Source organism: Ovis aries, chromosome 14, assembly GCF_016772045.2.
Source record: "Ovis aries strain OAR_USU_Benz2616 breed Rambouillet chromosome 14, ARS-UI_Ramb_v3.0, whole genome shotgun sequence".
NCBI classification, from domain to species: domain Eukaryota; kingdom Metazoa; phylum Chordata; class Mammalia; order Artiodactyla; family Bovidae; genus Ovis; species Ovis aries.
Window position 1 is genome coordinate 55,558,766 of NC_056067.1, and position 27,764 is coordinate 55,586,529.

Below are 27,764 nucleotides of genomic sequence, written 5' to 3' on the forward strand. Positions count from 1 at the left end.
CCTTCTGTCCTGTCCCTCCCACCGGTGTCTCACCCCTCTAGGAGAAGATGTCAGCCCACGATGGCTGCCTCAGCCTTGTCAAGTACCTCCTCTTCGTCTTCAACCTCTTCTTCTTCGTAAGTTGCCTCTTGGCTCTGGAGCCCAGGCCCCAGCCCCTGCCGTAGCCACCCCATTTCATTTCCCTGTGTCGCCCACTAGCCATACTCTCCTCTCCCCAGGTCCTAGGCAGTCTTATCTTCTGCTTCGGCATCTGGATACTCATCGACAAAACCAGCTTCGTGTCCTTCGTGGGTAAGGGGGCTGAGGCAGTCCGGGGCTGGGTGGGGACGTTGTTGGGGGGGTTGGAGCGGTTTTCCTGGAGCAGATATGAACAGGGCTCCACTCCTAGGGGACTCCTGGGGTCTCCCCCTCACCCCAGGGAGGCCCACGGTGCCCAGCTTTCTTGTCTGATCTTAGGCTCTGCTCCACTCCTTGCTATGGCCACAACTTCTGAGCCTCAGCTTCTTCCTCTGGCAAATGAGTTGTGTGTACCAATAACAATAATAGTGGCCATTTCTCAGGCACTTAGGTGCCAGACAGCTAAGTGTCACATCTTAGGTGACACGTAGGTGTCAGATCTTGGGCAGAGATGCTTATCAGATTCTCCCATAAGTCTTCCCTCTCTTGAGGTTCAGAGAGGGGAAGTCACTGGATGTCACACAGCAAGGAAGTAGAAAAGCAGATTAACACTAATAATCATTGCAGGAAAATAACACTGGGGTAGTAGTCAAAATCCCAATAACTCATGTTTAATAAATGTTTATAAGATTTATTAAATATGAGGAGGCCTAGAGGACTGGTATAGAGGAACGGACTGAACACGTCTCCCATGTGTTCCTCAAAACAACTCTAGGAAATAGATATCATTATTCCCTAGGTCTCAGGAGGTTTAGGTGGCTGATCCAATGTTGCAGAACAAGTGATGAGGCTGAAACTACCGAGGGTGAGGAGGGGCTGAAGGAGGAGAGACTGAGAACAAGAGGGAAAGACAGAGACCAGGAAGAAAGAGGGACAGAGATCCAGAAAGAAGGGAACACAGACCTAAAGACAGAGAGGGCCAGAGACCAGAGAGAGCTGGGAAGAGTTCCAGGAGGCAGAGATTCAGTGTAGGACAGGGAGAGACTCAAGGGAAAAAGATGCCGGGAGCCCAGGAAGAGGCCGCCTCCCCCAGGTTACTGTTCCCCATCTGGGAGAGGTGTGGGTGGGGAATGGGGCTGTCTGGAGCTGTGCACAGGGAATCCAACGTCACTGCCTCTCATCTCCCCCAGGCTTGTCCTTCATGCCCTTGCAGATCTGGTCCAAGGTCCTGGCCGTCTCAGGAGTCCTCACCATGGGCCTTGCCCTCCTGGGCTGTGTGGGGGCCCTGAAGGAGTTCCGCTGCCTCCTGGGCCTGGTGAGTTCCCCTCTACCCTTCCACCTCTAGGATCATTCACATCTTGTCCTTAAATAGAGTCCTGGCAGCCCCTTCATCCTGGAGAGTTCAGCCTGACCTGCCCACTCTGTCTTCCTCCCTGCTCCAGTATTTTGGGACACTGCTGCTCCTGTTTGCCACACAGATCACCCTAGGAATCCTCATCTCCACTCAGAGAGTCCAGGTGAGGTCACCTTCTCCTCTCCTCACCTGAGCTAGTGGGTGGGGAGGGGGAGAGTGGAAAAAGACAGAAGCAAAGGCAGACAGAGGCTAACACAGACAAAGATAAATAAGAGAGATAGAGAAGACAAAGTCAGAGACTGGTAGAGAAACACAGAGAAGGATCTAGAGACAGAGAGGGTCAGAGAAAGACTCACCAACACAAAGGAAGACAGAGATCCAAAGGGAAACAGAAGTGAGGAAAGAAAACACTTGGAGAAACAGCTCCAAGAAAGAGACAGAAACTTAATGAGATCTCGGGAGACAGTGGAGACACAGAAAGACAAACGGTAGAAACAGGCAGAGAGCGGTTTGGAGGGATAGAGACATAGCTAGCCATTCAGTGAAACACCGAGGCTGCCACGAAGATGCTCAGAGACTACCAGAGGCTGGAACGGCTACGGAGTGGCTGGAGTGGGTTGGAGCAGAGGGCAGTGGGGAAGTAGGTGGGGGATTCAGCCTCACTCTCGGCCTGTCAGCTGAAGAGGAAAGTGAAGGACGTTGTACAGAAGACCATCCAAACCTACCGCGCTCACCCGGAGGAGACGGCAGCGGAGGAGAGCTGGGACTACGTGCAGTTCCAGGTGCGTGAGGCCCCGCCCACCAGGATCCTTCCCTCTAGCTCTGGGATTCTGACTTGGCTCCGCCCTCTGCCGGGAGGAGACTTGGCCCCGACGGGATCCGAGCCCCCAGCTCTAGGACCCTAACGTAACCCTACCCACCCAAGCCACCTCCAGCCCATGGCGACTTGGCCCAGTCTCCCAGCTCCCAACCCCTGCAGTGACTCCGCCCTCAGTCCCAAGGCCCTAGCCTGACCCCACTCCCTGCCCAGTAGTGACTCTGGTTCCCAAGGGACCAGGCCCAAGTGAGATTCCTTTCCCTGGTCACTTACACGGGCCCCACTCTCCCATCCATTTTCCCCCTACTTACAGCTGGTTTGTGCTGCCTACCCAATCCTCCAAAGCACGATTCTGCGGCTCTTTCCCCAGGCCCAAGACCCCCGCCCCCGTGACTCCTCTCTCCCAACCTCATGTACCCCTACTGTCCCTTGGCCCTGCTGCGACCCCACCCCAGCCCACAGTTCTGTTAGCCCTCTACTCCCCAATATGACCCAGTACCCAGTCACACCCATCACCTAGTCCCCTCATCCCCCAAAGCATCTTGCATCTCTCTAGTCCTTGTTCCTCTGACTTTCTGTTGTTGTTCTAGTTGCTTTACAATGTTGTGTTAACTTCTGCTGTACCCTGTTCCTCTGACTCTTCTCTCAGCTGCGCTGCTGTGGCTGGGAGTCTCCTCAGGACTGGTTCCATATCCCCAGCATGAGAAGCAACGAGTCCGAAGGGGACCGCGTGCCCTGCTCCTGCTATAACTCATCGGCGACCAACGACTCCACAATCTTCGATAAGATCTCCTTCCCCCAGTTCAGCCGGCTCGGATCACTGGCGCGGCCCCGACACAATGCCGAAGTTTGCTCGGTCCCCGCGAATAGCTACATCTACCAACAGGTGGGGAGGATGTGGAGCGCAGGACCAGAGGGGTCTGACAGGATGGAGCTACGGGAAAGGGCTGTGCTACAACAGGGGCAGAACCCCTGCAAGGGGCGGGATCTTTTGGAAGGGCGGGGCCTAAAGAAAAGGCCCAGGCGAAAGGGTAGGATCTGGAATGCTGATACCTGGGGATGGGGTCTTCGGCTTGGACGGACTGAAGCCCAGAAACTAGAGACCACTGATAACTAGGGAATGGGGTGGTACCTGAAGGAGGGGTTAAGGCTGGACTGAGGACAGTGGGCCCCGGGCTTGAGAATCCCAAAAGGAACCTACCTATAACCTATCCCTGTATCCCCAGGGCTGCGAACGGAGTCTCTCCAACTGGTTGACCAACAACCTCATCTCCATAGTGGGCATTTGTCTCGGCGTGGGTCTACTCGAGGTGATCTGGTCCCGCCCCCACTCGTGATTGGCCCAGATGGCCCTGCCCCAAATTGCATGTCCAACCAGTCTCTGGGAAAGGCGCATGCATTGATAGAAATACAGCCAATCCAGGCCTTTCTGGGACTCCACCTGGCCTAGCCTCTATGAGCCCTGATTGGTTGCACGGAGGAGCAGGCGTTCCCGCCCTTCCTCACGAGGCTCCCATTGGTCCTCCTTGATATCTGAGGATATACCTTGCTATTGGCCGCAATCTCCCCCTTTCCCCGCAGGTGAGTGTAGCCGGGCTGAGCCTGCTATTACCGCGCAGCCTGTTGCACCGCGAACCCCAGCCGCAGGTGCCGGGTGCCTACAATTCGAGCTCCGGGCCACGCCCGAGCACCGACGGCAACGGTGGGCGCAGCGGCGTGCTGAGCAGCAGCGGGCGTAGCGGCAGTCTGTGGGGTGGCTGGGGCATGGCGGACGCCTGCCCCAACTGGGGGGACAAGGCCCCGCTGGGCAAGCTGCCCAAGGTGCTGGGGCCCTGGTCGCTTTGGGATCAAGACGAAGAACAACTTGAGACCGGGAGCGCAGGCGCAGAGATGGAGGCCGAAATGGAATTAGAGGCAGAGACGGAGGAGGAGATAGATGAGCCTCCAGAATAAAGGACCCTGGGCTTTCTCCAGATCCCACTCCTTCTCAGACTCTAGACCCTATGCTAGACGGAGCTGGGCTCCCCATACCCCACCCTATTCACCCTTCTTGCTTCAAACTCTATTCCCACCCCTCCCCAGCCTGCCCATATCTTTGGTGTCCCCACCCAATTACCCCTAGCCCTTTAACACTAATGCCACCACATTCTCCAAACTGCCGTCCCTGAGTCTTTCACCACCAGACCCATCTCCTACCTACTCCCTTCTCCACACGTCCCAAGGTGAAGCCCCGCCCAACTCGCGGGTCCTCGTTTTCTGCCTCTGGCCCCACCCCCTAGATTTTTTTCCCTAGGGACCCCTCGACTCTCCTGGCACCCTCTCGACCTCTGACCACGTCTCCTTTCTCTGTAGCTCAGCTTCATGACGCTCTCCATATTCCTGTGCAGAAACCTGGACCACGTCTACGATCGGCTTGCTCGGTACCGCTAGGCCCCGCTCTTCCCCAAGCCCCACCCCGACCCCCTCAAGTGTCCAGGGTATTTAGTTCCCTGTCGCCTGTAAATATTTGTTTAATCCCCAGTTGGCCCCAGCCACTGAGCCCTCATTCCCCTCGAGGGCCCAGGTGTCTGCCTTTCCCGCTGCTGTCACCTGCCCCCCCCCAACCCGTGGGACGTGGGGTTTCCGGCCACCAGCTTCCTGCCCCGAAAGATACCTCATTTCCTTGCCTCAGCTGTCAGCCTACCACCTCCCACTAGATTTATTTTTAGCCCAAGCCCCAAATAAATCCCCTACGTTTTGGTAAAAATAGCTTTATCCTCTGTCAAAACACAAACCAACACATTTGGGGGGCGGGGCGCAGAGGGTGGGGGAAGAGGAGAGGGAGGCAACACAGTCTAGCCGCACGGCACATTTAGAAGAGGGCATGAGATTAAAAAGCCTCACCCCACTGCTTGCCCAGCTGAGAAAAAGTCACGACCCTAACACCCACTTATAAATATCTCGTTATATTAAAAAAAATAATAATATATTTCCAGGGCCCACCTGACTCTGCCCCTGCACAGAAAAGGTTAACCTTCAATATTCGATATCAGGGTTCCCGGGATGGAGGTGATAAGAAGAGGGAGATTGAGAAGAGGGCGATGTGGAAAAACAGGGAGGGACGAGCCCATGTGTCACTGGGGCCCTCCAAAACATCCAGAACAAAGCAAAGGGAGGACACCTGTCAGAGACAGAAACCAGTGCTATCCCAGGGGTTGTCTCACTCCTGTCCTCAGTGCCTAATGCTCTGGGGTGATCTGTCCTTTCAGACACCCCTGTGAGGTTCCAAGATCAGGATCCATCCTCCCCTCTCAGTCCCAGCCCATTCCACTCACCACCCAGCTTTTACAGTCCTAACAGGGAGCAGTCCCCTCCCCACGTAAGAAGCATGGGGAAAGCTGGAGGTCCTGCCTGGGAGGAGAGGGTATTCTGGAGGGTGAGCCACTTTTGGGGTCCCCCTTCAGTCCCTGACCAGGCGATAAATGTGGTGCTGGGCCCCCCGCTCACTGGTGGAGACTTCAAAGACGTAGGCGGTGCAGAGCAACAGTTCCTGGGTGTCTCTGTTTGTCACCACCTGTCAAGGAGGCCAGGAGAAAGGGGTTTATGCTTGGAACAGAGAGCAGGGAACACTGTGGACCCCCCAGCCGAGATGTCATGGGATAAGGGGTCCCCACCATATCATGTTCCCCCAGGTCGACGGGATGCCCCACATGCCAGGCTCTAGGTCTGAGGGTCTGCAGGGAGACCCTACACATCAGATGGTGTATCATGTTACAGGGTCATCACACTCCCAGAGTTAAAGGGCGTCCTACCATACGTAACATGTTCCATGGGCTAAGGCTAGGTTCCCTGTGAAGGGGGGTCCCCTAAGCTGAAGATCCACTGTAGGGCGTCCTTCAGGTCAGCTTTCCTCTTATGAGAATGCCATGGAACCCCCACCATATCCGTTTCCTGGGTAATGGGGTCCCCTAAGCGAAGGGTCAAGAGTGAGGTGCCCCCGTGTCAGTTTCACAGGCTGAGGGTCAGTCGTGGGCACTCCCCTCCACATCAGGGGCCCTGCTCAGGCAGGGAACCAGCGCATCACCTGCAGGATGGTGAAGTTCTCCAGGACGCTGTTCATCATATAACGCTCGGGCAGCTGCCGCAATTTGTGCAGAAAATTCACCAGGTACTCGCACATGGGTGAGCGCAGCAGGCGGTACACGAACCTTCCATCCTCCAGCTGGGCACGCTCCGTCTGAACCAGGGGTTGGGAAAGTAGGGAGGACAGTGACTCAGAGACACAGGGGTTCACCCCCAGAGTCCAAACCCACTCTGTGCGACTTCTCAGATGCCACACCCACTCCCCACTGCCATCTTCTCTCCATCGCCCCATCCGCAGTGACCAAAGATGAAAGCTTAAACCCTCAGGTACCCAGTTCAGGATTACTGAGCCAGCCTCTCAGAGCTGTCCTCTGAACCCTCAAAGACCTCTGAACTCATGTGATCTCCAGGTCCTCAGATACCCTCAAACCCTCCAGAGATCCCTCCATGAGCTCTCCAAAGCACACAGTAAACTTAAACCCTCAAAGTGACCCCTATAGATAACTTTGGAACTCCATATTAGCTCTAAGTCCATGTGTGAAAGAGGCTAGGGTACCCCCACCCCACCATGCAGACCCCCAAAGGCCCAGAGCTGTTGTAGCTCCTGGTCCATTTAGTCTGCGCCCTCCCGAGTAGCAGGTGGCTGGGTGCCTACCCACCTAGAGTGCCACCCCTCCAGCCTCACCTCCACCTTCTCCACCACCTGCTTGCCGAAGGAGCAGACCTTGGAGGAACAGGTGAGGGTCATGTGTTCCAGGCTCTCATACTGGCTGCTCACTCCATAGAAGCCACCGCTGCTGCCGCCTGCCCCCACCTCCTCACCACTCGGGCCCCAGTTCAAGTCCGCCTGGGGGATGGGGAGGTATAGGCAAGTTGGAAGGGATGGCCCTTATAAACAGTGGGAACTCTTCTCAAGTAGGAACTCTGCCCCACAGCCTGGTGGTGCCTATTGCTTTGCAATCACCCATCTCTCTTCTTTAACAAAGTCCCCACCTCTCCAGTTTCTGGAAAAAAAACCCACCCTTCCTTCCAGCAGTTGGGTCCCTCAATGTCCCTGACCCTCTCTCCCCAGTAACTTCCCCATCAAAGAGGCCCGGAATTCAAGTTTTTCTCCTGAAATCTCCAGCTCAGGAGCTCAGCCCCTGCCAAGAGCCTGGTTAATAAGGAGGTAGTTATTCCCTAGCAACCAGAGGCTCTCCCTCAAGGCCCTTCATGACCCTGGTTGCTAAGACAAGCACCTACTCCCTAGCAGCAGGGCCTGGTGAGGTCTGGGGAAGCCCGACGCCTCTCTGGAAAACTCTCCCAGGCCCTTTCAGCCAATTCTCAGAGGTCAGATCCCGTCATAATCCCAGTGGCCAGGTGGACAAACAGCCCAGGGTTCGAACCCTCACCCCTTGCAGTGGAAGCATGGAGTCTCAACCACCGGACTGCCAGGGAAGTCCAAAGGCCAGACATTCTTAGCAACAGGGCCTGGTGCAACCCAGCAAAGCCTCGTCCTCTCTTTAGAAACCAAACACTCCAGGATTCATTTGCTAAGGAGATGGGGCCATTCATCAGCAACGAGGCTTGGCGTGGTCAGGTGGGACACAGGGAAATCTGAAATGCCACAAGCCAATCCCCAGGGCCATATCAGTCGCACGACTGGGTGTGGCAAAGTCTAGTGGAGTCTGTGGAGGATGTAGGTCCCCACACCTGCACTGGTCCCATCCATCCCGCCCTGTGGGCAAAACTCCTTCCTGTTCCTTGCTGCTAAGGGAGCTGACACTGGGAGCCCTGAGAACTGGTAAGGCTCAGGTTGACCTGGGCAGGTCCTGAGACTGTCTCCCTTAGAGCCAGTGGCCTGAGCCGGGAGGCCACATGATTTATGAGCCCTTTTGTTTGTGGTGGGGGAACTCACCCAGAATTTGACCAGGAAGAAGGCATGGGGGGGCCCGCGATCATACAGCTCCCGCAGACCACCCTTTTTCTCGGGGAATTTGTCGTAGATCTGCCGGACATCCACACTCTCGAGGGGGGGCGCTCCAGGGCTGGGGCAGTGCTGGCTGATGTGTACAAACAGGTGCCTCTGGTACTGAGGAGGGACGGCCAGGGGTAAGGAGTGGGAGGCGGGCTGGACCCCCAGTCCTCACTGCCCAAGCCCATCCCTCACCCCATCACCATCTGCCACAGCTCCTGCTAACTGTTTCACTGGGCCCAGCTCTCAGGCACCGTCCTCACTCCCTGCTGCCCTTTTACTCCCCCGGTCCCTCAGTCCCCAAGCCCTGTCCTTAGTGCCCAGTTCTCTGCCCTGTCCCCACAGCCCTTTCCTCTCCCACCCTCACTCCAGCCATCTCCTTGGCCTCCCAGCCTCCAATCTCTCCTCTCCAGTTCATCGCTCACATGGCTCCAGAGCTGACCAACCCTGCTCATAATCCTCCCATGGCTCCCCAGTGCCTCCCAGGACAAAGCCCACAGCCCCTCAACCTGACCCTATATTTAAAAAGTTTTCATCGATGGATGGATGGGAATCCACACAGCCCACATCAGAACTTCCTATCTGTTCCTTTTTTTTTTTTTGGCTGCACCAGGTCTTAGTTGCCGTATGTGGGATCCTCAATCTTTGCTGTGGCATGTGGGATTTTTACCTGTGGCATGTGGGGTCTAGTTCCCTGACCAGGGATCGAACTCGGGCCCCCTGCTTTGGGAGCGTGGACTCTCAACTATTGGACCACCAGGGAAGTCCCTCTGTTTCTATTCTTATCACTTCTGTTCATACCCTGAAAATATTCCCCTTCTTCTTTTCCAGAACTAACCCCCGTCTGATCTTCCCAGGCTCAAGTCCATCCAAATCTGCCTTTTCCTGGAAGCCTCCTTGGATCGCAATCAGATGGCATCTCTCTACCCTCCCTTTCCCATGGTTCCCCATAACCCTCTAGACAAAGCCTGGGTCCCTCACTCAGCTTGGCAGTGTCAGCTTCTCCAGAACCAGCTCCCACCATATTCCATTATTTGTTTTCCTGAAAACTTCATGCTGTTTCTATCTCTGTGTCTGAAGCATCCAGTTCCTGACATGGCAAAATCCTATGTAACCCTCAAAACTCAACTCAAATGTTGTCATCTCAGGGATGTCTTCACTCACTCCCCAGATATGATTCCTCTGTACACTCAGAAACACATGAGCTTCCCCTATCCCAGCACATACTTGACATCTATCAAAACTGCAGGCACTATTCTGGGTCCCAGGGCTACAAGGCAAAGTCTCTGACCTCAGGGAGCTACTGGCAGAAACACGAAAATTTTTACATCTTTCCATAGATGATAGAACCTTCAGAGAGTGATGTATGCTATGAAAAACTAAAGCACAGGGATGAGGGGAAGAGTGATGGTAGCTGGCATTTCCATAAAGTGGCTTGGGAAAGCCCATCTGAGAAGATAATCAAGCAAAGCAATGAATGGGTGGAAGGAGAGAATGGGGATATCTGGGAAAAGCACATTCAGGTGCAAAGGCTCTGAACCAGGAGCGGGTATGGCATGTTTCCGAACGGGCGTGGAGGTTGGTATGGCAAGACCAGAGTAAACAAAGGTGAGAGGAAAGGAGGTAAGATCAGAACAGGAATGAGGGTCAGACCACCCAGAGCCTTGGAGGCAACTGAAGGACGCTAGCTTTTGCTGACCTGATCTGACTTGGGTTTTACCAGGACCACGATATACAGAAACTGGTGTTTAGATCACTGTGGCAGATACTGCTGTATTTACAAACCCCATTTCCTTTTCCCACCACTAAACTACACTTCCCAGGCTCCTCTGCAGGTAGATGTGACCGTGTGACTAAGTTCTGCCCAATGGGATGTGAGTAGACCTGATAGTTGCCACATCCAACCCAGATTCATAAGACTTGCATAGTTCTTGACTCTTTGCCTTCCACCATCTGCCAGCCAGATGCAGAGCATCCAGCAGCATCTTCTTCAGTCCTAGAAAATGGCAGAGCCACAAAATGAAAGAAGCCTGGATTTCCCAATTCATTCTGTGGAAGGTTCCTAACGACCAGCCATATTGAAATGTTAATGAGTGAGAAACTTCTATAATGTTCAACCCCTACAGGTTGGGAGTTATTACTTCTAACAGTCAGTCCACTTGGGCTGTTATTGCCACCTGTCTCTATCCTAAGCCAGGAAAGCTCGCACCTAGAAACAGATTTTCTTCCCCAGGTTCCCAGTATCCACCACAAAGCCTAGTGCACAGTTGGCATTCAAAAATGTTTACTTAATGAATGAGCGATGTCCTGAGGGATTTCTCTGGCTTTCCCAACCCATGACCCCATGACCTTCTAGTTCCTTTATTTTAGTAGTTCTCAAAGTGTGGTCCCTGGACCAGCAGCACCAACATCACCTGGTAGCTTGTTAGAAATGCAAATTCTCACATCCTACACCAGATCAACTGAATCAGAAATTTTAGGAGTGGACCTAGCAAACTATGTTTCAACAAGCTCTCCGTGTTATTCTGATACATGGTAAAATTGGAGAATCACTGCTTTATGCTAGCCCTTGCTAGAACCCTCTTCATTCCAAAACCCTCCCATGACTATGCCAAAATTGTACTCACAGAGTCAGTTGCATCCGGTGGTTCCACAAAGGCCGAGAACTCCACCAGCTGCAACCGAGCAGTGCCCAGAGCCCGAGCCTGCCAGGCTGGGGGTGATGGGGCAGGTGGGGGCAAAGCGGGAGGTGAGAGGGCTTGGGGGGGCTCGTACCCTAGAGAGAGAGAAAAACAAACAGTAAAAATTGCTAATGTTGATTGACTCTGTCAAGCACTGCTCTCTCTTGCCTGCCTCCTCTTAGAAGCTGAAAAAGCTAAATACTCACTTTCCCAGCCTCCCTTGCAGCTAGAGGTGGCCATGTGACACAGTCCTAACCAATGAGACGTTATGGAAGATCTGCTGGGGGGCTTCTGGGAAGGAATTTCTTCTTGAATGAAAAAGATAGAACTTTGGGAGGAGAGAGCGTTTGGTTCTGGCCAAGTCCTCCTTGGGATGTGATACCTGGAGTCACAACAGCCATCTTGGGATAAGACAGAGGCCACCAGAGAGATGCCAGCCCTGGTACTGCTGAGCTGCTGAACCAGCATAGGAGCAGTCCACCTCCGGACTTTTTGTTACGTGGAATCATAAAGCCTTTACTATTTAAGGCACTATTAATTTGGATATTCTGTAACTTGGAGCCAAAAGCATTTCCACTTGATGAATCTGTGAAACTTGAGAGTTCTTTCACCAATGTGAGTTCTTAGGACCACCCAGCATGGACTTCTGGAAATCATCTTTGCTACCAGGTGGACAGAGCCTGCCAGAGAATGAAGCCACCATAGAGGAAAGCAGAACCAAGCAACTCCTGTTGCTACCATTTGAGTTCCTGTATCCAGCCATGCCTGAAGCCCTAACTCCTGAAATGTCAGTTACCTGAACCAATAGAATCTCTCCTTTTTGTTTTTTTTCTTTTTTGGGTCATCTAGCTTGATTTGGATTTTTATCACTTGCAGCTGAAAGAATCTTGATTAATGTATCAATATCCCTGATATCCTTCAGGTTAGCAAGTGATCAAACATAAACCCAGTAGATCTGGCTACAGAAGCGAGGATCTCAACCACTACAAATTCTGGGACATCTTTCCACATTCCCACAGGCCCTGCCTCAGAGCTAGATCTCAATAAGACAGTATCCCCTAATTCATGGAAGGTAGAAAGAAAGGCAGCTGGAGCTGAGAAGAGAGGGGAAAACAAGAAAGGGTGGAGAAAAGGCTCTTACCTGGGAGGTCAGTAGATGGAGGAGTGAGTGACAAGGAGAACGGTGTCTGTGAGAACGGCTTCACACTGAGGGAGAAAGGAAGCTGGGGGTCAGCAAGAAGGAAAGATGCCAATCATACCAGCTAACAATCACTGAGGCGCCATGGCAAGCCAGACCCTGTGCAAGCATGTTATGGGCACCACTTCCTTGAAGACTCACAGCCTATCAAGGTAGGTGTGATGACTGCCCTTCTCATTTTGTATAGGAGGAAACTGAGACAAACAGGGGTCAACTGACCTACCCAAAGTCACACAGCTGGTATGGCGGAACCTGGGTTCAAACCCAGATCAGCCCCAACCACAAAGCCTGTGATCTTAAGGGGCCCCCAACTTTTCTGGCACCAGGGGTCGGTTTCATGGAAGACAGTTTTTCTCCAGACCAGAGGTGGGAGGGAGGGGAACAGTTTCTGGATGATTCAAGTACATTACATTTATCGTGTGCTTTATTTCTGCTCCTGCCTATATCAACTCCACCTCAGATCATTAGGCATTAGATCCTGGAACTTGGGGACCCCTGGTCTCGAGGATATTCTGGTACCTCTCACAAAATGGCAGAAAGAGAACACAAATGGGGTCTCAAGAGGTGGGAAGAAAACAAAACGTAGGAAACTTGGAGAAAGAGGAGGCTGAAGGCTCAGGAAGGTGGGGAGAAAAAGACCAGTGGGACATAAGGCCAAAGTTCAGGGTAAGGGAGCAGTACAATAGAATCTGAAATGGTGCTGTCCAACAACCTGTGTGTCCATCAACAGATGAACGGGTGAAGAAAATGTGGTACATATATACAGTGGAATACTACTCAGTCATAAAAAAAGAATGAAATAATGCCATTTGCAGCCACATGGATAGACCTAGAGATGATCAGACTACGTGAAGTAAGTCAGACAGAGAAAGACAAATACTATATTATATCACTTACATGTGGGATCTAAAATGACTCAAATGAACTTATCTACAAAACAGAAGCAGACCCAGGGAACAGATTAGCAGATACAAACTATTATATATAGGATGGATAGACAACAAGGTCCTACCACATAGCACAGGGAACTATTTTCAATATCCTCTGATAGACCATAATGGCAAAGAATATGCAAAAGAATGTATATATATGTATAACTGATAACTTTGCTATATACCCAAAACTAACATTGAAAATCAACTATACTTCAATTAAAAAAAATTTTTTTTAATAGACACTCTGAAAAACATAATACTAGAGAAGAAAACTGGCATATGGATCATACTTCAATTTTGTATTTACATAGGTGATGATTTAATTAACATTCACTGTCCCACATTTGACTATCAACTCCATAAAGATGGGATCCCAGTACCCAGTGCAATGCCTGCTGAACCACTCTCCTTCCAGCCCAACTTCCTCCCCTGCAAACCTGTGGTTCCTCTGGCCCCCAGAGACTTGTTCAGACAATTTTCTGTGCCCACATACAGCAGTAGCTCCCAATGAACTTTCTTCTCTCCCAGCCTGGATCCCACAGCTTGTCTTTCTCTGGTAACACTCACCATGCTCCTGCCTCACCATCCTGAGGCCACACTGCTCCACCAATGCCCACCTAGCCTGGATCCACTCCCACCTCTCTGGGCTGAAGACTCCATGAGCCTCTGTGGCCCATTTCTAGTCTTCTAGACTCAAGGACAGGGAAGCCTGGCGTGCTGCAGTCCATAGGGTTGCAAAGTGTTGGACAAGACTAAGCAACTGAACAACAAACAACAGGACTAGAAGCATATCTTATCACCCTCAGGGCTCTCCGAGATGAAAAGGGGCCCATTTCCTTCCTTCTGACCCTGAAAGAAGATAAGGATCCCTGCTCTACCCTCAGGCCCAAGAATCACCTTTATGGGATGAGAATGAGCCTTCCCATGAGCCTCTGGGGCTCCCACTCATTCTTCTGAACCTGCAGAGGTTCCCTACACTTTGGATCTACAACTGCCTTTCCCATGAGCCTCTGGGACTCAGACAATCTCTCTGGGAGGCCACTACCCCCATGGGCATCCTACAAGACTCTCACATTCATCAAATCCCACACTGAGCTCATTTCTGCCCCAAACCCACTCCTCCCCCAAGCTGCACATCTCTGGATGGTCCCACCTGCCCCAGTCACCAGCCAGATCCCAAACACTGTCCTTGCCGCCTCCCTCCTTCTTACCCCAGCAGACCCCAGCCTCATTTCTCCTCCTCCTGTCTCTTTGTCCCCACTCAGACCAGCTCCTCTTCTCCAGACCACTGCCCCAACTGCCTCCCTGGGATCCAAATCCAGACAGCCTGACTCCAGAGCCTACGTTCACAGAGTTAGGAGCTGGAAGGTGGAGCGAGAAAGGTCTGGGCAGGGAGGAGGGAGGGGGTTATAGGGGGATGGGGAGCAGGTGCTGAGCTGGAATAAGAACTTACTCAGGAACATTCCATGGGGGCCCAGAACTCCCCGACCAAAACTGGAAAAGCTCCGGGGTCTGAAGAAAAGACAAAGAAGGGTGGCGTCAATCAATTTCCTGTTGCAACTGTAACCCCATCCCTCCAGCCCTGAACCCCACAATTCCCACCCAGGCCACCTGAGGACCGGCAGGACCCAGTTTGGCCTGCAGGGAAGGTGCTGAGATGAGCTGGGCAGAGGACATGGTGGCCATTGTCTGGAAAGCCTTGTCCTTGGAAACCTGGTCCTGGAGGAGAGGTTGGAGGTCCATGTTAATGGGGAGTCCCAGTGGATACAGGAAGGGTGGGACAAGGACAAGGCAGGGCAAACCTGGGGAGATGCAGAGCTGGGGAGTCAAGACAAAGCATTGGGGCGGGTTCAGGTCCCTCTCACTACAGCCCCCTGCCCCTCCTGGCCTCCTCAGGAATGTCTGTCTGGGTAAGGAAGCGAGTGGGAGGATGGGCAGGGGGACTTACCACATTCAGGGCCTGCCCATGGGCAGGGGGTTGGGGGTGCCAAAGAAGAAAAGAAAACATAACTTAGCAAATGAGGCCTGGACTCCTCCCACCCCCACCACACACGCCTTCCTGCCCTCCCAGCCCCTACAGCCCAGCCACCCTGAGCTGAGCAAAGGGAGGAAGGGGGAGCAAGGGATGAATATGGAACAAGAAATAGAGAAGGCCAAGCCCAGAGGGGGAAAGGGGCTCCCCCATCCAGAATATAAGACAGCAATGGGGGTTTCTAGGTTTCAGAAAGAGCCGGAAGTGGAGGTTTCTGAATACGCAGACCACAGGAAATGAGACTATTAGACCCGGAGGGAAGAGATGCTGAAGGTTTACCAGCCCAGACAGGGCAGAGGAGGAACAGCAAGCTCCAGAAAGGACCAAAGACTGGAAGTGAAGGTTTTCAGACTTAGTAAAGGGAAGGGGACCTTCTGGGTACAAAAAGACCAGGTAGCGGTGGTCCCCAAGTCCTAGGGAAGAGCAAGAAAAGACCTCAGCTCGGATGAGAAGAAAAATGAGGATCTCAGGCCAAGAGGGAACAGGAAATCCAGAGGATGCAAAAAAAAAAAGAAAGGGATATGAACATCTCCAAAAGGAAATGAAGACTTCTGGGCAGAGAAAGTGCAGGTGGGCCACACGGGAAGATGAACCAGGAGACGAAGAGGAGATCTTCACAGCACAAGAGGGAAAAGAGCAATGAGGATCCCAGGGAGAGAAGAGGGAGGGGAGGGGAAAGAAGACAGGAGCAGTCAGAGGAGAAGCCCAACGCCCCATCCTTCTGGCCTGTCCTAAGCTAAATCTCAGTCCCCCTCTCTCTATGACATTTTTCTACCCAGGGTCTCCGTTCACCCCCTGGCTGGGCCACAAACCCCCCACCTTGGGTCTCTGCTCTCCTGCTCTGTATGCCTCTGTCCCCCTCTCCAGGTCTCTGCCCCCACACCCTGGTTCTCCCTCTTTCTCTGGGTATCTACTGCCCTCTCTCTCTCTGGGTCTCTGTCCCCCTCTCTCTTGCCTGTCCTCCTCTCTCAGAGTGCCTGCTTCCTTCTCAAGGTGTCTATCACAGTTCCTTGACCTCTACCTTGAGCTTGGACTGGATTTCCCTCGATTTCCTTCGGGCCAAAACCTGGATGTGACTAGAGACCTGAAGGGAGGGACAAAGAAGCAGAGTCAGGCCTTGCATCCCCTACCCCTTCCCTCCCTCCCCGCCTCCAGGTGCCTCCACAAAGCTGGTGAATATGAAAGATGACAAATATACAGAATGGGTCCGTCATCTCAGCACTTCGGAACAGTTGTGTCCATAAAGACCCTTCTCTTCTCACGAACATTACTAATCATCCCCAGATCCAGTAAATCCAGGTCTTATTTCCCTCTCACACCTTGTTCTCTTTGGCCCTCTGTTCGGTCTTACCCTCTGGTTCCCAAGCAACTGCTAAGAGAACTATACCAAAATAGGCATAGTTAGTGCACACTAACCAAGGTGCCAAGAGGAGAGACAAAAAGCACATGAACAAGCCTCTCCTCTAACCTGGATCTGCCAGTAGGATGAGAGCCTAATAAAACAAGCCCACCCCAGACAGAAGCCCACCAGACAGTCCTGAAACCTGTTTGCGAGTTCGGGTCTTTCCCGTTCTCAGCTTGATGTAGCGGGCAATCAGTTCATTCCGACCTGAAAAGTCAAGGTGGAAGAGAGTTAGACCTTCAGCAGAACTTCCCAACAGAGAAGACACCAGGAAAGGAAAGAGACGCAACATTTCCTCAGCAAGCCGCAGGCTACACAGGAGAGGAGTTATGACTCCAGGCTTTGGAGCCGGGCAGCCTGGGTTCAGATCCCAGTTCTGCCACACACTGGCTCTGTGTGGCCTCAGGCAAATCACTTAGCCTTGCTGGGCTTTGGGTTCCTCACCTGTGCAAACGGTGATGCTAACTCCTACCTGAGTTATCATGAGCACACAATGTGCTTTTATGTGAACAGTGATTAGAGCTTCCGCCAATGTTCCTTAATATTTCTATTAACCAGTAGGGGCTAAGGCAAAACCGAGGGCTGGACTCACCATACATCTTGCCTTCATCAGACAGGATGATTTTCCGCCGGCCACAGGGCGGGTAGATGGCCAGGGCCTCCTGGAAGCTCTGCTCGATGTCTGGACTCCAGACACCTTCAGCGTCTGGGCCCCCGTCGCCCCCCGCCCCCTCACTGCCGCCGGTGCCCTCCTCGCTTCCTTCCTCACTTCCTGTCCAGCCGCTGCCATCGTCCAGAGGGGCCCCAGCCCGGGGTTCCCCCATCTGGGCCTGGAGGAACACAGAGTTCAGCAAGGTTCCCCGGATCCACCCAGAGAGACCTCAGAACAGAGGTCCAGATCACTGGGTCTGAGGGGAGAGGCTGGGGGCACCTGGACCCCCGGATCTGAGGGAGGAGGGGGCTGGAAACTGAACTCCTCTATCTGAGGAAAGCAAGAGACTGGGAGCCTGGATTCCTGGGTCTTGGAGAAAAAGGGGCTGGATTTCTGGGGAAGTTTAGGGTGAGAGGGTTCTCCTCTGTGTTCTCAGTGGAGCCTGGATTGTGATGAAGTCTTGAAGACCCCAGTACAATGCCTAGGGTCCAGGAGGGCTGAAACTTTGGCTGTGGGTTACTGGTTTAAAGAAGATAGGCGTCAGAGCCTAGCTGCAGGGAAGGGGGATGTGGGTGAGATCTTCTCAGTCCCATGCCAAGAACAGGTGCCAGGGTGTGAGCAGCAGCTGCTAGAAAAGGAGGGGCACCGGCCCTAGGAAGGCTGAGGGCAGATCCAGACACAGAGACTCAGAGAGGACAGAGATTCAGAGAGAGGAAACACGGACCTAACTGTCGGGGAACAGAGACCCAGAAGGAGGGGGACCAGAGATCCAGAGACAGGGGGACAGAGACCTAGAGAGAGAAGGACAGAGACTCAGGGCAGAAACTCAAGCCAAAACCAGGAAAGACCCACAGAACCACAGACTGGGGGGCAGGGGCGCCCTGCCATCAGGAGAGCCAGAACAAAGGGCCCAGGCGTCCCCTCCCCCAGTTTCCCACAACCCCTATCAGGGGAGGGACTGGCCAGCGAGGGCGCCTCCCCTCTGGCCCCCAGCCCCGCCCCTTCCCTCCCCTTCCCCCTCCCCCCTCCCCCCCCCTCCCCGTGCCGTGGGCTCTGATCCAACTCAAGTTCCCAGTGACTTTCCGGAGGCCGGGAACAGGGGGAAACTTTTTCCAATACAGTCAGATCCCGCCTCCCTGGCGGCTCCACGTCTTCCACGGCTTTCCCAGGACCCCAGAGTCCGGACTCCCATCCCCCTCCTCCCTCGGACCCCGGAGCCCCGGTCCAGACAGACAAAGACCCCAGGCCGAGCCCAGTGGCGCTGCGGCATTCAGGACCCCCGTAGGCCAAAATCCCAGCCCAGCTCTCCCCCATGTGGCCAGACAAAGGGACGGAGGAGCCGAGTCAGAAAGGTTCCCCCTAATTTCCCGCCCCAGGTCCCAAACCTCCAGAGAGACAAGATGAAGATCCAGAAAGTCCCGGAGCCCCCTTTCGGCCACCCAGGAGGCCTCCTTTCTCCATGAGGAGGACCAGGCGTCCATAAATGACACGCACAAACCAATTCGGTCAGAAACAAGCATGGGGCCCTTTCTAACTTGAAACCGACACCTCCACAGACACTCACACCCCCCAGCGTCCCCAGCCCTTACTCCCAGGCGCACACTCCCAAATTCAGACACATCAACAGACACTCCAACTCTGGCGAAAGTTACAACTCCACACTTAGACTCGGTCAAGAGCGCAAATTCCTGCCCCCCGGCCTAAAGAAGGCGGCAAGCAATTCAGAGACCGTCCCACGAACACCTCAACTGGTAAGGTGTAACTTCCCACTCGAACTCACACACCCCAAAGCACGATCCCCGACTCCCGCCGGCGCCTTCCTACCTACCTCCCGGCCTGGGGCTGGGGAGCCGCGGGCGGGCGGGGCTGCGAGGGAGAAAGTTGCCCGGGAGCTTTGTTTGGGAAAAGTGGGAGGGACCGGAGGGGGGGGGCGGGTCCCGGCGCCGGACAGCGGGAAGGGGGATCCTACGGTGACAGCTTCGGGGAGGATTTTTGCTTTGGCCAAAGAGAGGTGAAGTCTAGCTGGGGCCTGTGAGAATTCCGAGATTCTGATGCTTGGATCCATGAGAGAGGAGGGGAATGGAGGGTCTGGACACCTGGGTCTGAGGGAGAATTGATGGGGGCCAGGAAACCTGGGACTGAAGGAAGAGGAGACTGGGGGCTAAGATTCCTGAATTTGGAGGAGGAAGGGTCTGGGGCCCTGGCCTCCCAGCCACCCTCCAGTGTAGCTTGTGTGTTGCAGATGTGGAAGTAACTGATATTAATAGAAACACAAAAGAATCTTCCCTGTTCAACCTCAAGTGTATTTTTGAGGATAGAAGTATGGAGATGGGTTTCTTATTGATTTCCATTGGTTTCTCTTGATTGATTGGCCTCCTTGTGACCTCATCAAAGCTAAGGGTCTTGGGCAAGACGACTGGGAGTTTACTGGAAGTTCACGAAGATGCAGACTCCCGCATCCACATGCACTAGTGGACTAGAGGTGGCCGCTGTCCCAGGACCAGGAGACAGCGTTGGCTGCCGGAGGAGACGAGAGTCCCTTAATTATATCCCTTAAAGATGAGTGACTAGACTAGAGGGGCTGGATCAAGAATCTCATGTCCTGAGGAAGAAGGGATCCCAGGTTCCAGGTTCCCTGTAAGGTGGGACATAAGGCTGTTTTTAGGGTTTCTAGGGAGGAATTTTTTGGTGGAACCGTGGAGTTCAGCATCCCTACATTGCCCTCTGTTGAGCGCATTAATCGTTTCAAAACCTAAAGAAGACGAGAAGGGACAAGGAGAAGCTTTCAAAGATAGATACAAAACTAAGCAGTGGGCGAATCAGAAAGACTGTTCGGATACCTGTATTTCAAGAGCAGAGGAAGCCTAGGAATGGAACTGAGGGCTCTAGGGACAAGATCCAGGGCACAGAGGCGTGGCCTAGGTGTGGGGCGTGGCCCTAAGTCAGGGGCGGGGCCACCTTCGACTGGAGCGAGACTCCAGCACGATGGCCAGGATCAGAGAATACGGGCCACACTGAGTCTGCAGAGCAGAGGTCAGCCGACAGGGACGCGGTCTGACTGTGGGGGTGTGAATTTGAAATCAATGCCCGGCTCTGGCTTAAGGGGCGTGGCTCCTACCTCAAGGGTGAGACTACCCAATAGCGGGCCGGCCTCAGGGGTGAGGTAAGCAGATGGGGCGTGGTCAGACAATAGGGGCGGGTCCAGGGCTCGCGGAGCCCCTCCAACGCTCCAGTGTCTGACCTGGGCTCGAGAACAGAACTGTTTGGATTTAACAGTCCGTGGACGGCGGTAGTCTTGAGTCCGGTGACCGCGCTGTGGTCTAGTATAAAGGCGGGGCCCAGAATAAGGGGCGGGGCGTGGGAGAAGGTGAGGAGGAATGAGATCTGGATACGAATGTGGGAGAAGGAAAGAAATGAGATAGATCCGTTGTGTGAGACCGAGCCCTGAAGAGCCGGGTCTGGGGGGAGGGGAGGGACCGGACTGGACTGGGGAGGTTGGAGTAGAAGGTAAGGCTGCTGCTGCTGCTGCTAGGTAAGGGGAGGGGGGCAATTGGCCGGAGTCTGAGGAGTTTCCGGACCAGAGGTCGGGAAGTGTCCTTGTCGAGGGAAGGGGAAGCTCTGACCCCTGTCCTCGCCGCAGCCTCCCGGCCCGCCCCGCCATGTGGCACCAGATATTGCAGTTGCTGCTGCTCTCCTCTGCCTCGGTGTCCCCCTCCACTGCAGCCCCGATCCGCGATGGTGACGTCCAGGAGAGCTCCTCAGGTTTTCTAGGTCTTCAGAGTCTACTCCAAGGCTTCACACGGCTTTTCCTGAAAGTAAGCGGTGGCCTGGGCTGGGGGAAAGAAGAGTTACAGAGAAGAGAGGAACAGGGGTGACAGATGGTGACTAAGAGGTGGAAAGAGTTCAGAGAAGAAAGAGTGGGAGAGGGATTTTGTCCAGGTAGAAAGATAAGACAAGGAGAGAGAGAGTCAAGGGGCAGAAAGATGGATGGAAAGACCGAGAGACAGGAAGAGAGGGAGGGAGACAGGAGAGGGCAATAAGGACAGAGAGACAGAAGACAAATGAGGGGCAGGAATAGAAAGGTGATGGGACATATGGGGGCAGGAGGTGACTGAGTTAGGCGCTGAGGGTCAGAGGATGGAGGGGGACCCTAACAAGGCTCCAGGTGTCCTGGGGAGTCTGGAGTTTCCACAGCTCACTGATTCCTCCTCTGGCCCAGGATGACCTGCTGCGGGGCATGGACAGCTTCTTCTCTGCCCCTATGGACTTCCGGGGCCTCCCTAGGAACTACCACCAAGAAGAGAACCAGGAGCGCAGGCTGGGAAACAACACTCTCTCCAGCCACCTCCAGATTGACAAGGTGCCTATGCCAGGAAGTCCCTCCTGGAGTATCCCCAGGATCCCTCATGTTGCAGTATCTGGTGGAGGTGGGGGTGAAGAAGGCAAAGGAGGAAGGCAGTTTTGTTCTCACTCTCTCCTCCTGTCCTCACAGGTGACCGACAACAAGACAGGAGAGGTGGTGATCTCTGAAAAGGTGGTGGCATCCATTGAGCCAGGAGAGGGGAGTTTGAAGGGTGACTGGAAGGTTAGGACACACCCCTGGCAAAGTGTCCAAGCCAAAACATTTTCTGTAGTTTAGCAAGAAATGATAGATTAATGACTTAACTCCCCCACTCCCTCTGTGCTGGACTTCCTCTCTCTGGGCCTCAGTTTTGTCATCTGTCAAAAGGGACTAACCAGCTTTCGGAAATGAGGTTTACGACCTCAGAGATACATCCTCTCTTACTTTAAACCCCAGAGGATTTTGTAAACCAAAGTGCATTTTTCTCCAAATAAGATACACCCTCATAAACCTCAAAGAGTGTTTTGAGTACCTCAAAGTACTCAAACCTCCAAGTAGTTTTTAAGCTGTCCCAAAGAGCTTGGTAAATCTCTCCCTTGTAAACGTCAGAATGTGATTTTTAAAAATAATTCCTCAGTTCTTTATGAATCCTCAATCCTTTGCTCATCTCACTTTCGTAAACCTCTAAGAGCAATTCTGATCACAAAGTGCTTCTTTTTTGAACCTAAAAAGGTTTAAGAACCCTCAAGTGCTTAGTAAACCCACATGGTTCTCCCACACACACTCCCAGTTTTTTATTTTAAAAATTTCAAATCTACAGAAAAGTTAAAAAAAAAAAAAGTACAATAAACCTATATCCCCTTTTCCACAGAGCAGGGTTTCTCAACAGCGTCACTGTTGGTATTTGGGGCCATGTAATTTTTTTGTTGTGGGGGCTGTCCTGTTCACTATACAATGTTTAACAGCATCCTTGCCTCTACCGCTGGACAGAAGAGGCGCCCACACCCCCTCCAGCTGTGACAACCAAAAATATCTCCTTGACCTGATTCACTACCTGTATAACATTTTACCAGACAGACTCTTTTACCTTTTTATTTTTGAACCATATGACAGTAAATGATTGACATCATGACACTTCACCCCTAAACCCTTCAGCAGATATCTCCTAAGAATGACACATTCACCTCCATGACCATAGTTCCATTTTTACACCCAAGAAATGTAACATTGATATCCATTATCTCGGGGCTTCCCAGATGGCTCAGTGGTAAAGAATCCATCTGCCAGTGCAGGAGATGCAAGAGATTCTGGTTCAATCCCTGGGTCAGGAAGAACCCTTGGAGGAGGAAATGGAAACCCACTCCAAAATTCTTGCCTGGGAAATCCCATGGACAGAGGAGCCTGGCAGACTATAGTAATGGGGTCACAAAGAGTGGGACACGAGTGATCGACCCAGCACATACACACACACACACGTCAATTATCTCCGTATTTGTTTTCTAGGGCTGCCATAACAGTCTCCCAGGTTGGGTGGCTTCAACAACAGACGTGCATTTCTCATAGTTCTGGAGGCTAGGTGTCCAAGATCAAGGTGTCAGCAAGGTTGATTCCTACTGAGGGCTGTGAGGGAGACCCTGTTCTTTGCCTCTGCCCTAGCTTCTGGTGGTTTACTGACAGTTACTTAGTGTTGTTGGTGTGTAGATGCATCAACTCCATCTGTCTTTATCTTCGCATGTGGTTCTCTGTGCATTTCTAGGTCCATATTTCCCTTTTCCATAGGAAACTGGTCGTGTTAGATTAAAGCCCACTCTAATGACCTCATCTTACCTAATGAAAACTACAGTGATCTTATATGCAAAGAGGTCACATTCTGAGCTACTAGGGCAACCTCTTTGGCACCACGGACAAGTTTCATGGAAGACAGTTTTTCCAGAGACCAGGGTGCGGGTGGTTTGGAAGAGAAGTCAAGCACATTTATTGTACATTTTATTTCTACTATTATTACTTCAGTTCCACCTCAGATCAGATGAGATGTCAGAGGTTAAGGACCCCTGTACTAGGGTCTTAATGGACCTCAACACATGAATTGGAGAGCAGGGAATTACAATTCAATGTGTAACCATCTCCTATAAGGCTTCCTAAACCTCAAGGGACTGAAACACAGACTCTGATTCAGTAGGTGGTTGGCAGAGGACTGCTCATTTGCATACCTAAAGGCTCCCAAGTGATGCTGATGCTGTGAGTCCACAGCCCTCACTTTGAGTCACAAGGACCAAACAGACACTGACATGTCTCTGCTGGACTGAAAGCTGTCCACAAGAGCTCATATGATTTTTGATCCAGGATTCAATCAATTTTGATCCAGGATCACCGGTTGCAACTATGGTCATGATTCATTAATCCCAAAGAGCTTTGTACATTTCAGATTACTTTCTAAACCTCAGGGGGATGCTTCATCTGGAAGTGGTTTTGAAACCTCCAAAATGTGTTTTCAAACCCAGAATATATTATAAACATCAGAGTATTTTTAATTCTAAAACGCAAGTCCTTTGTAAATAAGGCAAAGTGAGCTTTATTGGACTGGCCCAAAAGTTTGGGTTTGTCCATAAGCTTGTATGAAAAGGGCTTTCCTGGTGGCTCAGACAATAAAGAATCTGTCTGCAATGCCAGAGACCTGGGTTTGATCCTTGAGGGGGTTGGGGGGGAGATCCCCCGGAGAAGGGACTGACAACCCACTCCAGTATTCTTGCCTGGGAAATCCCATGGACAGAAGAGCCTGGTGAGCTACAGTCCATGGAGTCCCAAAGAGTAAGGACACGACTGAGTGATTAACAGACTTCTATGCTGCTGCTAAGTCTATAGAGCAACCCAAACAAACTTTTTGGTCAACTCTGTAATTCCCAAAGTATTCCCTAGATGGGAGAGTGGGTTGAGTAGGCCAGGGGCGCATCCTGAGGCTGACCCTTGGAGTTTGATAGGGTCTCCTTGTCCTCCCCTTCACCAGGTTCCTAAGATAGAGGAGAAGGAGGCCCTGGTGCCGGTCCCAAAGGCCGTGGACAGCTTCCACCCGGAGCCCCATCCCCGAGTGGCCTTCTGGATCATGAAGCTGCCGCGGCGGAGGTCCCACCAGGATACCCAGGAGGGCGGCCACTGGCTCAGTGAGAAGCGACACCGTCTGCAGGCCATCCGGGATGGGCTCCGAGAGGGGACCCGCGAGGACGGACTGGAAGAGAGCGTGCAGAGCTCCTCTCACTCCAGGCTGCCCGCCCGGAAGACCCACTTCCTGTACATCCTCAGGCCTTCCCAGCAGCTGTAGGGGTGGGGTCCGGGGAAGCCTGCTTGTACCCTCTACCAGACCCCAGCACCATATGGAAATTAAACCTTTTTTCCAGAAGCACTGTCTCCTTTTGGGATCTGTCCCCAGGCCTCAGCCAACCAAGTCTAGCTTTGAGCATGGCCTCTGGCTGAGCTGTAACTTCTTGCCAGCGTCCCCAGGTTGTTCCCTCATTCGGATGCCATCTGTCTTCTGACTGAGCAACTCTGTCATCTCCTCTGTCACGTTTGTCCCACCTGTACCCTCAGCTTCCATCTCTGTTACCGCCTGCTCTGCTTGCCCTCAGGCTCCCAACTCTTACTCCAGTCCTTTCTGTCCACTCTCCATTAGCTTCCTATCACTGCCACACAAACCTAGCTACTTAAAACAGTGCAAATGTATCCTCTCACTAACCCATAGTTCAGAAATCCAGGATGGCTGGGCTGGTCCTCTGTGCAGGTCTCACAAAGGCAACATCAAGGTATTAGCCAGCAGGATTCTTACCTGAGGCCCCGGGATGCCTGTGTTTCTGAGATCATTCAGGTTGTTGGCACAATCAAGTCCCCTGAAGGTTCAACTGAGGTCCCTACTTCCTTGGCTGTCTTCTGGGCCACCCACTGTTAGCTCCTGGAGGTCTCTCTCCAGTTCTTGTATGTAGATCCGACACCTCAAATCTCACAAAAATACACAAAAATTTTATCTGAATTTCCTTTCTGCCCCATCTCCCTTATGCCTTCCTCCTCCTCTTCTAGCAGGAGAGAGTTTTTTGCCTTGAAGGACTCACAGGACTGGATTGGGCCCACCTGGACAACATATGAAACAGGTTCCAGGAATTAGAGGGGGGCCATCTTTGGGGGAGGGGGCTTCCCTGAGAGCTCAGCTGGTAAAAGAATCTGCCTGCAGTAGATCCTGGTTCAATTCCTGGGTCTGAAAGAGCCCTTGGAGAAGGGATAGGCTAACCATTCTAGTATTCTTGGGCTTCCCTGGTGGCTCAAACGGTAAAGAATCCACCTGCAATATGCGAGACCTGGGTTCAATCCCTGGGTTGTGGGAAGATCCCCTGGAGGAGGGCATGACAACCCACTCCAGTATTCTTGCCTGGAGAATCCCATGGACAGAGGAGCCTGGCAGGCTACAGTCCATGGGGTCGAAAAGGGTTGGACACAACTGAGCGACTAAGCACAGCACGGCATCTTTGGGGAAAGCCATTATTCTGCCCACTGCATGTCCAGACTGTCACCTCCAGCCCCCAACTATGCATGTGCACTTCCATCTCACATCCACACCATTTGTTTCCACTCTCATCTTTTTTTTTTCCTGGCCATGCCACACAGTGTTGGATCTTGGTTCCCAGGCTAGAGATCAAACCCATGTGCCCTGCATTGGAAGTGCACAGTCTTAACCTCTAGACCACCAGAGATGTCTTCCTCATTTTTATCTTCTCCTTCCCTCTCAAATCACATGCTGACTCCATCTTGACTCACTCTGTTTCTCTTTCCCTTCGTCCCTCTGTCTGCTCCATGCCTGTCACTTCAGACCCCATCTTTGAGAGCTAGGCTTGCTGCCTCAGCCACCTGGAAACTCACAGTCCCTGTCTTGGGCACCCTGTCCACCTTGCCCACTCCCTCCAAATCCTCAGAGCAACTCCTATTCCCTCCAGAACACCTCCCTCCAGACGCACCATTGAGAAGGCACATCTGGGTCTTTAGGTGCGTGTGTTTCCCTCCCCCCTCAAAGCCCAGGTTCTAGTTGGAATCACCCTGCACAGAGACTCAGCACATTCAGGAAACTAGCAGTGTGTGTGTAAATAAAAGAGAACTTTCTTTTGGGGGGGAAAATAGATTTTCTTTTATTATCCCAAATAAGCATCAGTATGTCTTCATGAAGAATATCAAAACCTGAATGGCCTTTCCATACCTTCTCTACCCAACCCACCCCCAGTCCCATTCCCTTTCCCACCATTGACAACTATTTGTGTTTAACGTGTATTTTTGGTAAGTGCACTTTTGGTATATTAGTCAGCTAGGACTGCCCTAAGAAAATACCACAGATTTGGGTGACTTAAACAAGAGATATTTATTTTCTTACAGTTCTGGGGCTGGAAGTCGGAGATCAAGGTGTTGACAGGTATCATGTCTTCTCAGGCCTCCCTCCCTGACTTGTAGGCAGCCATCTTTGTATCTTCATGTGGTCTTTTCTCATGCATGCACACATCTGTGTCCAAATTTCCTCCTCTTATAAGGACATCAGTCATATTGGATTAGGGCCCACCCTAGAGAACTCCTCTCTTTTTTAAAAAGAAAAATATTTATTTCTTTGGTTTTGAGGGGTCTTAGTTGTGGCATGTGGGATCTTTAGCTGTTGCATCTGGGATCTAGCTGGCCAGGGATTGAACCCCAGCACCCCTCTATATTGAGAGCACAGAGTCTTGGCCACTGGACTACCAGGAGGTCGTGAGAACTCATCTTAATAATTCTTTTTCAGATTTTTTTTTCTAATGTGGACCATTTTTAAAGTCTTCATTGGGTTTGTTACGACACTGCTTCTGTTTTAAGCTTTGATATTTTTGGCTGTGAGGCATGTGGGATCTTAGTTCCTTGAACAGAGATCGAACTCCATCTCCTGCACTATATGGCAAATTCTTAACCACTGGACCTCCTGGACCTCCAAGGAAGTCCCATCATCTTAATTATCTCTTTATAGATCTTTTCTCCAAATATGATAGAATTCTGAGATACCAGCAGTAACGGCTTCAACATATGAAATTTCGGGGGACACATTTCAGTTCCTAACAATAAGTAGTCTTATTTAATATAATTCCTTTTGACGCATGTATCTTTAATTTTCACTGGAAAAGACCCTGATGATGGAAAAGATTGAGGATACAAAGAGAAGGGGACGATGG

The 27,764-nt window shown here is 52.2% G+C and overlaps 3 protein-coding genes across 16 annotated transcripts; 2 read left to right on the forward strand and 1 right to left on the reverse strand.

Annotated features, from left to right (window-relative positions):
• The first annotated feature begins 20 nt into the window (after positions 1–20).
• CD37 (CD37 molecule) lies at positions 21–5,034 on the forward strand. 4 transcript variants are annotated; one of them, XM_042232306.1, is made up of 9 exons: positions 21–116; positions 199–291; positions 1,308–1,432; positions 1,560–1,634; positions 2,149–2,253; positions 2,938–3,174; positions 3,515–3,598; positions 3,870–3,990; positions 4,641–5,034. In XM_042232306.1, the coding sequence occupies exons 3-9, from the start codon at positions 1,319–1,321 to the stop codon at positions 4,982–4,984; spliced, it is 1,080 nt and encodes a 359-aa protein (XP_042088240.1). In that variant the 5' UTR covers positions 21–116; positions 199–291; positions 1,308–1,318; the 3' UTR covers positions 4,985–5,034. The 4 variants fall into 4 exon arrangements, with proteins under 4 accessions (XP_042088240.1, XP_027834409.1, XP_042088241.1 ...); XM_027978608.2 differs by having other exon boundaries at positions 219–291; XM_042232307.1 differs by lacking the exon at positions 3,870–3,990.
• TEAD2 (TEA domain transcription factor 2) lies at positions 5,023–19,074 on the reverse strand. 3 transcript variants are annotated; one of them, XM_042232308.2, is made up of 13 exons: positions 19,033–19,074; positions 17,145–17,382; positions 16,695–16,759; positions 16,172–16,234; positions 15,067–15,078; positions 14,730–14,837; positions 14,572–14,630; positions 12,127–12,191; positions 10,932–11,080; positions 8,248–8,421; positions 7,036–7,197; positions 6,352–6,504; positions 5,023–5,841 (listed from the first exon to the last, which is right to left on the reverse strand). In XM_042232308.2, exons 2-13 carry the CDS (start codon positions 17,374–17,376, stop codon positions 5,728–5,730), a joined length of 1,356 nt encoding a protein of 451 aa, XP_042088242.1. In that variant the 5' UTR covers positions 17,377–17,382; positions 19,033–19,074; the 3' UTR covers positions 5,023–5,727. The 3 variants fall into 3 exon arrangements, with proteins under 3 accessions (XP_042088242.1, XP_060254141.1, XP_027834408.1); XM_060398158.1 differs by having other exon boundaries at positions 18,989–19,074; XM_027978607.2 differs by lacking the exons at positions 15,067–15,078; positions 19,033–19,074 and having other exon boundaries at positions 17,145–18,116.
• DKKL1 (dickkopf like acrosomal protein 1) lies at positions 18,324–24,940 on the forward strand. 9 transcript variants are annotated; one of them, XM_042232313.2, is made up of 5 exons: positions 18,324–18,955; positions 20,845–21,019; positions 21,424–21,564; positions 21,697–21,789; positions 24,551–24,940. In XM_042232313.2, exons 2-5 carry the CDS (start codon positions 20,864–20,866, stop codon positions 24,860–24,862), a joined length of 702 nt encoding a protein of 233 aa, XP_042088247.1. In that variant the 5' UTR covers positions 18,324–18,955; positions 20,845–20,863; the 3' UTR covers positions 24,863–24,940. The 9 variants fall into 9 exon arrangements, with proteins under 9 accessions (XP_042088247.1, XP_060254144.1, XP_042088243.1 ...); XM_060398161.1 differs by lacking the exon at positions 18,324–18,955 and adding an exon at positions 19,137–19,215; XM_042232309.2 differs by lacking the exon at positions 18,324–18,955 and adding an exon at positions 20,149–20,367.
• The last annotated feature ends 2,824 nt before the right edge of the window (positions 24,941–27,764 follow it).